Source organism: Myotis davidii, unplaced genomic scaffold (assembly GCF_000327345.1).
Source record: "Myotis davidii unplaced genomic scaffold, ASM32734v1 scaffold223, whole genome shotgun sequence".
Taxonomy (NCBI): domain Eukaryota; kingdom Metazoa; phylum Chordata; class Mammalia; order Chiroptera; family Vespertilionidae; genus Myotis; species Myotis davidii.
Genome location: NW_006294609.1, coordinates 2,510,189 through 2,521,988, shown reverse-complemented (window position 1 = coordinate 2,521,988; position 11,800 = coordinate 2,510,189). Strand labels below are relative to the sequence as shown.

The 11,800-nt window shown below is 37.2% G+C and overlaps 1 protein-coding gene across 1 annotated transcript in view; it reads right to left on the bottom strand.

Moving 5' to 3' along the window:
* Positions 1-11,800, bottom strand: part of ZCCHC8 (zinc finger, CCHC domain containing 8) — a 19,547-nt gene that overhangs the window by 6,501 nt on the left and 1,246 nt on the right. Inside the window, exons 2-9 of the mRNA XM_015567259.1 lie at positions 11,044-11,086; positions 8,968-9,042; positions 7,026-7,131; positions 5,603-5,680; positions 2,092-2,195; positions 1,910-1,975; positions 1,284-1,344; positions 679-821 (exon numbers count right to left, since the gene is read on the bottom strand). Of these exons, the coding sequence (XP_015422745.1) occupies positions 679-821; positions 1,284-1,344; positions 1,910-1,975; positions 2,092-2,195; positions 5,603-5,680; positions 7,026-7,131; positions 8,968-9,042; positions 11,044-11,086 (676 nt within the window). The remainder of the gene's footprint in view (positions 1-678; positions 822-1,283; positions 1,345-1,909; positions 1,976-2,091; positions 2,196-5,602; positions 5,681-7,025; positions 7,132-8,967; positions 9,043-11,043; positions 11,087-11,800) is intronic.

The window sequence follows — 11,800 nt, the reverse complement described above, 5'->3', positions numbered from 1 at the left end:
TAAACCCCTCCCCTGCCGTGATTGGAAGTCATGGTCAGATGGACGGCTTCACAGACACATTATTTGGAAACAGGGAAGCAAATGCCAGAATAAATAGTCGAATGGGTGGAAAGATGTTGTTTCTGGGAGAAGGGTGTCAGCATTAGTTGAGGAGCCTCGGGGGAGATAGGGCAAGATAAATTTGATAAAAATATTTTAAAATTATTTCCCCCTCACTGTTTATTCATTAATTTTTAATATGTTTTTATTGATTTCAGAGAAGGAGGGGGAGAAAGAGATAGAAACATAAATGATGGGAGATAATTATTGATCTGTGCCTCCTGCACATCCCCCACTGGGGATTGTGCCTGCAACCCAGGTACATGCCCTTGACCGGAATCGAACCTGGGACCTTTCAGTCCGCAGGCCGACGCTCTATCCACTGAGCCAAACCGGTTTTGGCAATGAAATGTATTTTAATAAACACCACCTTTATAATTATTCAAAGTGTATGTATACATTTTGGGGAGACACCCTGTAGTTGAGATTTCAATGAACGTTTTCTAATGACTTGATGTATATTATCTAGAGCCTTGCTAGAGAAAACTTACATAATGATAATTACCCTAAGTACACAATGTCTCAAATATGTACTGGGGAAACAGAAATGGCATTCTATGGGAAACTGACAACAAGTACCTAATAACGCCTGGCTTGAATCTTCCAAACCTTTCTTCGACTTCGTCCGCATGGTACCGCTGTTGGAAGTTCTGATTGTTTGCTTCACCACAGGCATCCAAGTACTCTTTTCTCTTTTCGCTTATTCGAGCAGCATTCCGAGGCTGAATCGTAATGTATTTGAAAAGAATGGTATCAAGCACTTTAGAAATATTTCAGAAATTAAATAAATCTATGCCCTTTGCTTAGGTCAAGCAGATTATTTTAGTTTTTAATGTATAAGGAACAAGTATAAAAGAGGCTGGATATTTTAGAAAAATAAGCCAGAAAGAGAAGCAGTCACTTTAATGTTTTATTACCTCAGTATTACCATAACATAAAATCAAGTTTTAAAAATATATTGTCTAAAAATTAACTGATAATCTTCCATTCATTTCAAATACAGAGCACTGTAATCAAGTTTTAAAACAATCTAATGCCTTAGAATTTAAGTAAATTTTTCAAAATCCAAGACTACAGGAAATTAACAGAGGAAGTTTCTTCATATCACACAATGCCATAAATATGTTGAAAACACTAGAAAGCTCTGGTTCAAAGATATTTTTTTCCATGGGAAAAAACTTTACCATTGAGCAATCTTTCATTTGATGTTCTTCGGAACCACAGTTGAAACAGTGAGGCCTTGGCCTATTTGGTCAAAAAACAAAGATTTTCACAATGTAAGTGAAACTATAAAAGCAAATCGATAAAATCTTAGATGACAGCAAAGTGTACCAGAACTTAGGAAGTGCACTGATCACAGATTACTAAAATCTGCAATGGGTACACTTTCAGCTCCCATACTTGGTGATTTAAACAACAGCACTTTTAACCAAGAACTGGATGCTCCTGATTGATCTGTTACCTCTGAGTTTTGCCAGTGGTTCGTACCAAAAGCACCGAGGCAAACAGATCCTATTCCTTTAGGCCACATGGAAAGGGGCAGATGGTTTTAAGGCAGCAATCACAGTGACAGCAACAATTCAAGCCTTTCCACCCACCCAGACACACTAGGCATGAACCAATGAATTCCAATCAATACCAATTTAAACATTTAATACAGGTCTCTATATTAAAATTATAGCTTAATCTGTAATTTATTTACAGTAAGCCAGCAATAAAGAATATTAACTTTCCAAGCTAAAGGAGTTTATGATTTGTGTTTGTTTTTTTTAAAGCAGAAAACAAAATAAAAACAACTCCCCACACAAACCTTTTGGCCTTTACTTGTATTTCTTGCCCTTCTAGAGAAACAATGTGGCTGAAGACTTGCTGGTACCTTTAGTAAATTTTATTAAGGAATGGTTATCATTGTCTGCAAAATTTGGTAAAACTTTTAAAAGGTGAACTTAATGGCAAGATGAATAAAAGATCTTCATTCACTATGTAGGATACTTGGGTATTTCCCATCCTTCGGTAAGCTGAGGGTTTTCATTTAGTAGCGGTTGCCCCAATTTATCAAGGCAAAAATTAGTAAAATACAGGACACTTCCTACAACCTGCAGAAAACAAGTCAAAAAATATTGCTATTGAAGCAGGAAAAAGAAGACATTGAGTAATGTAAGACTATGATTAATTGTTTTAACGATTTATTTTGGATGAAGTTATTAGAAATAATCAACTCCCTCGTTAAAGGAGCCAGATTTGGATGTGTAAGTAAAAGCTACATGTTTATATTTCCCTATGCCTCCACGATTATTGAGCATTTTCTCTTTGAATCATTACTATCAGCTGTACCCTCTCCAGACTTAAAAAATAAAAACTTGCCCACAACTCTCACTTTTCCTTCCAATTCCCCATTTCTCTGTTTCCCTTACAACAAGACCCTCAGAAAAGTTGTCTGTATATTGATTCCATTTCCTTACCTCCCAGTCTTTTCTTTTCCCTCCATTTTTTTTGAAAAAGCTCATATAGAAAAGTTGAAGAAATGGTATAATGAACACTCATGTACCCTCCATCTAGATTTAACAATTGTTGACATTTTGGTACGCACATCTGTTTTCTCTCTCATACACATACTTTTTTTTTTTTTCAGATTTACTTTTTACTGAGCCGTGTAAACAATGTAAGTCACCACCACTATCATCACAGTATAAGCCATTATTTTATCTGCCCTGAGATGAGTACAATAACTTCCTAGTTTCCAGTTTCCGATTTTTATACTTCACCCCTATGTAATTCAGTATGGGCCTTCTAAGAATAAGAACATTCTCTTATAAACCATCTCTCTACATTCTGTACGGCCAGCCCTTAGTCCCGCTCTATGTGATTCCAGACCCGTGTGATGAAATATAATTTAAATGCTGGTAACCCCCAATGTTGTCTGACTGCTCCTAGACTCCAACCTTGTATACGCCAATGCCAATTTGACAGCCCTCACTGGACATGTAAGAGGCGTCTCAAACTCACCTAATTAAAACCGCACTAGAGCCCTATCCTCTCTATACCTGCTCTTCCCTCCAGCCTTGCCCATCACAGAAAAGGCAGCAACGTTCTTCCAGTTGCTGAGGACAAAAGCTGGAGTCATTACGACTACCCTCATTCTCATATTCTACATCCAGTTCATCAAAATATTCGATCAGTTCTACTTTCAAAGCATCTCCAGGTTAAAAGCACTTCTTATCGCCATCATCATCATCTTGGTCTAAGCTATTTCATCTCACCTGCGATAAGTGCATTAACTTCCTAACTGGTTTCCAGCTTTCATATGCAACCAGCTACAGACTTTTCCACAGAGAGCCAGTTCTTTTATAAATTCAAGTTATATCACATCTCATTTCTACTTAAAATCCTCCAATGGCTTCTCATCTCACTCAGAGTAAAATCTGAAGTCCTCACTGTGGCCTGGAAGGCAATGTAAGGATCTAGATCAGTGGTTCCCAACCTTCCTAATGCCGCAACCCTTTAATACAGTTCCTCATGTTGGGGTGACCCCCAACCATAAAATTATTTTCATTGCTACTTCATAACTGTAATTTTGCTACTGTTATGAATTGTAATGTAAATATCTGATATGCAGGATGTATTTAGGCGACCCCTGTGAAAGGGTTGTTCGACCCACAGGTTGAGAACCACTGATCTAGATCCTCTGCTGTGCAGTCAGAAGCATGGATGAAAAGCCTGACTTCACCCCTTTCTAGCTAAGGGGCTACTGGCAAGTTACTTAGCTCCCATATCTGTTTCCTCATCTGTAAAATGAAAAGAACGACAGTATCCTTAGGAGGAACATCTGCAAGGAGCTTACAATAGACAGTACTGGCTATGTATAGTGGGCAATGTATGCATGCTTCTGCCCCGGGGCTCTCCTCTTCCTTCTACTGCCTGGAACTCTCCTCTCTCAAACTGCAGTGAGGCTCACTCCCTCCAATTACTCACATCTTGGTTTAGAGAGGCTGTCACCAAGTACTCACTATATACACCAAATATCCCTCAGGTACTAACTCCTTAACCTGCTTTATTTTCCTTCAGAGCACTGCCTTTCCCACTATAATGTAATTCAAGGAGGGCAAGGACTTTGCCTTTCTTAAAATTTTATTACTATGTCCCTGAAACCTACAACAGTCCATAGTACAAAGGAGCATTTAGTAAATATTTATTAGTACTCATTAAAGAACAATATTAGCCCAGCCAGCATGGCTCAGTGGTTGAGCCTCTCTAAACCAAGACGTGAGTAATTTGAGGAAGTGAGCCTCACTGCAGTTTGAGAGAGGAGAGTTCCAGGCAGTAGGTCATGGTTCAATTCCCAGTCAGGGCACATACCTAGATTGTGGGCTAGATGCCCAGTAGGGGGCGTGAAAGAGGCAGATGATCAATGATTCTCATCACTGATGTTTCTATCTCTCTCTCCCTCTCTCTGAAATCAATAAAAATATATTCAAAATAAAATAAAGAATCAAATTAACTAATGTGTACAATTCCCACTTTCCAGGCAGGTGCCACTAAATCCCAGAATCTCAGTTTAGAAGAGAAATGAAAAGTGATCTGGTTCAAATTCAGAAATCTTTCTTTAAAGTGCCCGATAGCATCTCAGTCTTTGACTCCAGTACCATGGAATTTGCTTTTTTTAAAAAATGAGACAAACCACTTTGTTTTTTACAGGCTTGAAATTCCTACGTACTAAACGTTGAGTTGGAATGTGCCTTTGTTCTCAATCCAATCACTGGCCTAGTTCTGCCACTTGGCACTGCATAGGATGACCCAAAAATGACACCTTTGCAAATAACAGCCTTCATTGCATTTGTAGAGATGTGACCTCCCTTGTAAATTTTTTCAATGAGATGTGTGGGCTCTTCATCACCCCAGCAGCCCCATGTTTTTAAAGCTGTGGTTGATCAATGGGTCACAGTACTTCATAAACAGGAAAACTAGTCTTCCTCTCATAGAACCCAGGATTACATCATCATCTTAAAAAAATTGTAGTTGCAAAAAATCACACCAGTGCATCGCATTGACATTGCTCAACTCCGCACAGGTACTGAAAAGGCCTAAACATGGGTTCGTCCCTGTTAAGCTTCTTCTATTTAAAATGTTTTCAATTTCATATCTGCCATCTGTGATATTAACTATGTACCCTTCTCAGCTTCAACCATTTGTAAATTCAACAGCATGTTTCCTATACCTTCCTCCAAGTTCTTGAAAATAAACGCAGAGAGGTCGGTCAGGATGAATCAAGTCCTCCAGGCAATGTTGACTGTGCTTCCAGGTCACAATAAAATAGTCATTAAAAAGCAAACTATAGTATTTAAAAGTTGAAGTCCACAGGGTTGTTTGTAACAAATGTAATGAAAGAATGTGTGACCATCTGATGACATGTGACTATCCACATTATCATTTAAATGCTGCCCAACTGACACAGGATAGGAAACATGTACCTGCAGAATTCCAAAGCTAAAATGTCCAAACTTACACTAAAAGCTTCCTTGTTGTTTTCAATGGTACAGGATTCTTCTACTTTATGGTCCTCTTCTAGCATAACACTGGATGGCTGACACAAAGAAAAACACACATTACAAACCAAGTTTCAACTTTAAAACTCAAATATTAGCAATTTGGACACACCCACTTTATTTTCTAATACATACACAATGGTATCATTATGGTATATAAAAGTTTGAATTCACTTGGTCATAACTAAGGTGAGTTAAGTTAAGCTAGGTAGGAATGCTTATGAAAGAAATTTCACAAGTAGGAAAATTAAAAAAGATATACAAACTGTCTTCTGAAGCATTAGCATATACTATGACTTTCGTGTTAATAAATTTATGGAACTTTCAACATTTGAACTGATAAGGCAGACTTTCGTTTCTCTTGAAATCAGATAACCAGAAAGATTAAAATATGTAAATTTATATTACTAGTCAATTCTACTATCATCTTCACTGACCTCAAGCCACCAAAATATTCTCAAGTGCACCTTGAATCAAAACGTTAATATAATTTAGTGTTTTCTTACTGTTAACTGTATTTCCCATTTCTTGAATCTTCAAAAATTGTATATGGCCCGCCTGGTGTGGTTTGGTGGTTGAGTGAACCAGGAGGTCACAGTTTAATTTCCGGTCAGGGCACATCCCTGAGTTGTGGGCTTGGTCCCCAGTATCGGGGGTGAAGGAGGCAGCTGATCAATGATTCTCTTATCATTGATGTTTCTATCTCGCTCTCCCTCTCCCTTCTTCTCTGAAATCAATAAAAATATTTATTTAAAAAATTGTATATAGGTGAAAACTAAAGGTGATTTTAAATTTAATTAATCAGAATACTGTTCTCTAACTTCAGATAGACAGCTCAAGATCCTTATCTGAGAGTCTCACCTTAATTTCTAATTTTAAAAAGGCCCCACAAACATAATTCTGATCTTTTAAACATAAATTCATGCTCTAATATTCATGGAGTAAAATATCTCCAATTTATTTGGGCATGCTATTTATTTAACGTGTGTGTGTGTGTGTGTGTGTGTGTGTGGAAAGGACAGCACATGTTGGCTTTAGGGAAAAAGAATCCATATTCTATTAACTTAAGAAATACAGATTTTGGAGGAGCCTAAAATTAGTTTTCTACACAAATCCCCATGTCCAAGTTAGAAAATGAAAGAAAAGCCTTCAACTTTTCATACAGTCAGGTCTGAATCCGACTCCCATGAGAAAAGGAGCCACCATCCAAAAGAAAGCCCATGGCTGCTGGGCGGACCACAGGGAAAGAAGCCAGGTGAAAGACTGGCGGGGAACAGACCATCTTCATCATTTTGGCTTTGATTTAAGAGGATCCTGGTGGCCTAATAATTAGCAGTGAAAAGCATAATCTACTAATCATAAAGTCTCTTAAGTTTGAAATACCTGGGGCAAAAGATTAAAGGAAGTCTTTTCCACATCATTTTTCTGCTGATCCTCAAATCTTTTTACTAAATTTGACACAAACTCCTCTATTTCTTGATGATATTGCCTGCATGAGAGCACAAAATGGTCAGAATTCAGAAAGAGTAAAACAAGGAACTGACTGAAGTCAAGATTATGCCGCGTGTCATTTTTGTTACTTTGTGTTTCAGGTTTATCAAATCATTAACTCTGTAACACTCAGGATCTATAGTTGGTGCCAAGTTCACAAAACAATTAGGATAACCCAACATAGTGCTTGGCTCATCTGCGCTAAGAATAAACGGACTTTTAAATAAGTTTCATGTATTTAACTTCTAAATACATAATACATGCAAGTAGTTCCATATCCAAAAGAAGTGAAAGGGTTACACAATGAAATGCCTCCTTCCCACCCTGTCTGTTAGCCACCGATTTCTGCCACACAAAGGCAACCTATGCATTCGGTTCTTCCGCATCCTCCTCCCAGAGATTCCCTATGCACACATAAGGAAATACAATGCATAAATATTAAACTTGAAAAATAAAACGAAAATGCAATGCCAGCAAAACTACTGAGGTCTACTTCCTCCAGCCTTCCAGCTCAAGAACCACATTCATAAAACTTCTTCAGTCTCATGCGGGAGGTCCCGAAGGAGCCCAGCTTAGGCTGCAGTTGGGCAGCCAACTTCCTCTTCTGATTCAAGGATCTGTTAAGTCTCTTTAGCTCTGACATTCTAAGATTTTTGCAGGTGGGTGGTGCACAAGTTAGACTGCCGCAAGCTAGAGTAGATGCTGATTCTAGTCTGGAGGTGACAATGGTGTTAGAGCCCAATTGTGCCGGGCATCTGGCTGCTGCTACACTCACCATCCAGCTTCCCCTCCCCTCAGACCCTCAGGTTCCTCTTCTACTGAGATAAAGAAGGTAATGGACCTGCCCCATAGGTACCACTCTATGTATGGTTCCCTTTACCTCTTCACTTTACCCAGCACATAAGAGAACGTGATTAAGTGACATGGGATGGGGCAAGCAACTGTCTGAAATGTCTAGAACCAATCTTTGAGGAAGGCCTCAAACCATTTCAGAGCACTAGCAAGCACTGACGCAATGCAGTCATACTAGACTCAAGCATGCTGAAAGACTTTCTGTAAAGGTCTAGTTTTGATATTAAAAAATATATCATGCCTGGTCGGTGTGGTTCAAGAGCTGAGCATCGATCTATGAACCAGCCAATCAGTGATTCTCTCTCATCATTGATGTTTCTTCTCTCTCCTTTCCCTTCTGAAATCAATAAAAATATATTAAATAAATATATATATAATGTGGGGAAGCTTTGAAGATAGCCAACAGGGAAGACTGTTACCTGACGTGGCAAGATAAATGGCTAACATTATTGTTGCGGTGGTAGTGTTTTTTTTAATTAGGCAGTGGTTCTCAACATTCCTAATGCCATGACCCTTTAATACAGTTCCTCATGTTGTGGTGATCCCCAATCATAAGATTATTTTTGTTGCTACTTCATAACTGTAATTTCGCTACTGTTATGAATCATAATGTAAATATCTGATATGCAGGATGTATTTTCATTGTTCGCGACCCACGGGTTGAGAACCGCTGAATTAGAGGCTATTGGATTCTTACAGGCGATCACTTAGAGACCTAGGAGGTGGTCACTATTAATATCATGTTTTCCAGTGAGGAAACTGGTATGCAGAGAGGGTCAGTGATCTGCCCAGGTTCAGATATGCAGAAAGAAAGAAACCAAATTCAAGTTTACATGATTCTAATGTCCTTGCTCTTCATCAGGATTCCATAAATTTTAAGAATAAGGATGGGAGAAGTACAAATGAAAACAGCATTCTTATAGAAGACATTGTTTCATAAGCACATGAATTCATTATATTTAGAAAAGGGAAAATGACTTACTTTGAAATAACATTGTTCATAAATAGAATCTGTAACAAAGGTCCATCTAACTTAGTGTTGTTCACCAATATTCCACTAAAACAGAAGTTAAAACATATTCTTAGAAGAGTTAAAGCAAAACTTGCATACATACATATAAACACATGACCTATATAATTCCCAAGTACCAAAGATAATAGTTTCCGTATAAGACCAGGAACACAGTTTTCTCAGGAAAAATCTGTTTCACCACTTTACCTACTTCAACGGTTTTCCACAGAGGTATCCCTTACATAACATGTCTTTAAAATGTATCACAAAAAATTAAAAACCAGTTAACCTTTCAGTTTTCAACGACAAAGTTTCTTTACCTGATGGCTGTTTCTTTGTAAATTAGGGAGGAGGAGGGAAGGGAAGGAATGAGTAAACCAGCAGATTACAAGAATATATTTCTAAAAGAATCAGAGTGAATTTGCCTTAGAACTACATAGGAAAAATACACACTTTATAAATAAATGGATAGGTTATTTTCGGAGGGCAGAGCACATTGCACTAAATATCTCAAATCCAAGATTGTAAAGTCGAGATAGAAAAAGCATACTGTTCTGGATTTCACTTTCAAATACTGCAAAACAAAGTAAAAAAAAAAGCAACCTGGAAAACTGCAATATATCCTGTCAGGAACCTGGGACCAGTTGAATCTCTGATTCCTTCTCACCTGCCTCATATTTCTATATGAAATACATCGGTCTGTATTTGGAATTGTTCTCATCAAGTAGAGAAATAAATTTAAAATATAAAGTTGTTTCAACTTGAGCAAACTTCAGTTTATAAAAGATACATCCTATGTGTAAAACCCCATGTAACTGCATGGTCTTTGGTTGGAGCCCAGCTTGAACAATCAGCTATAAAGCCGTTCAGTTGAGGAAATGTGAGTAGGTACTGGGCTGGGAATGTTATCAAGGAAATCATGATAATTACGAGGTGTGATAATGGTGGTGTGGTTATGCTCGAAAAAGTATTTTTTTAAAAAAGATACATGCTAAAATATTTGGGGTGAAATGTGCGTATGGGATTAGAGAAAAATATGGCAAAATAGTCACTGGGAATGTAAGTGATCAAAAATGGGTATTGATTCTTCTTTTCATGTTCTTTGAAATGTCTCATAATATAAAGTAAAAACCAAACAAACGCAATGTTAATTGGATAGAGAAACTTCTGATCCAAACCGAGACTTGGGGTACAAATTTCCCCTAAATAATTTTATTTCTTTTTCTTCCTTGGTTTTCTGTAGAATGCTTTATCAGGCACTATGGAGGGCACTAATTCTAAAAATAAATTTCTTTTTCATTATTTTAATGTTTACTTTTTATAAATTGGCATAACCCATGACACCGTAGTCATTTGAACACAGGTGATTATAATCCACTTTAAAATGCTTAATGTTTAAATAATCAACTCTATTGGAAAACGTGCTATCTAAAGTATATTTTAATATATAAAAATTATGATTTTTGAGGAATCGTAGTTATAGTCAATAGTTAATAACTAACCAAAAATTAGTTTAAATCCATAAAATGTGCTCACATAGATGAATAAAGGTAGGGCACAGGGAAGTTATTCTGAAAGGCATCTAAATCCTAAAATTTTAAACTTCTAGTCACCAGGGAAGTCAGTTAGTTACTCCAGCAGGTACCATGCATCCGGCAGCCCAAAATTCCGAAAGCCTGAAAATATTTGTACTTTAACTAATATTTTAGATTAATACTGTAATTTTAATTCTGATTTCCCAGAAACATTTGTTGACTAACCAGCTGGGTTGACAATGTGCCTGTTCTGATCATTAAGTCAAAATGTTCTGGATTGTTCCACAAATATTTTCGCCCAGTAAGTCAGTTCAATGCAATTATGAGAATGTCAAGTGTTACACCCATAAGTTAAAAAAAAAAAAGGATTATTCTGATTTGAGTAGGCTGAACATATAAAAATGATACAAAAATCCTAAACACCCTTTTTATAAAGAAACTATGATTAGATATTAACATCAGGATTAAAAAGAAAAAAGGACTACTATGGTATAATTTCAAGATCTCATACCTTGGTCGAGTCAGAATGTTCAATTTTCTTTTAAGTTCTTGATGTTATTACGTGTTAAGGAGTATAAGCCCTCATTAAACATTCATAAAGGTCATAAAAGTCAACTACCAACTCTCACTTTTGGTGACAGAATGTTACACGGTTAAAAGACACGCAACTACTTTGAAGATGACACGGTTACTGAGCTTTAGAGTAATACTGTAATTAATACTGTAATTTTGTTGCAGGGTTAGGCATTTGGACCTAAAAATTCAAGTACAGTTTTCATTCCGTCCAACACAGACACTGCAAAGGCACCAAGCCCTGAAGCTGAGAGGGGACTAACGGGGCTGGACCAAAAACGTTATTCAAACAGCAGTGTCCCCTCCACAGCTCAACACTCACTCACTCAGGAAAATGTCCCAAGGCCAAAGCATCCTGATATGCGAAACAGTAAATGCGGCACAACAAACTGGTAACGACTTTTGTATTTTGAAATTTTTCATAGTAGCACATTGAAGAAAAAGGCATCATGAAAAAAAAAAAAATCAGACTTCGGAACCTTAACAGATAATTTACACACCGCTTTTAGGGATCTTTAAAATTCCAAAAGGAAAAAACCCCCACCCGAACCAAAATTACATATATATATATCTATATATACCTATCTATATCTATATATCTATATATGTATCCAGTACAGTTCCTTAAAAAAATCCCTAAGACCATAAATAAACACACTAACAAGTCTTGCTAGAAAGGCTGTCATCATGGTAAA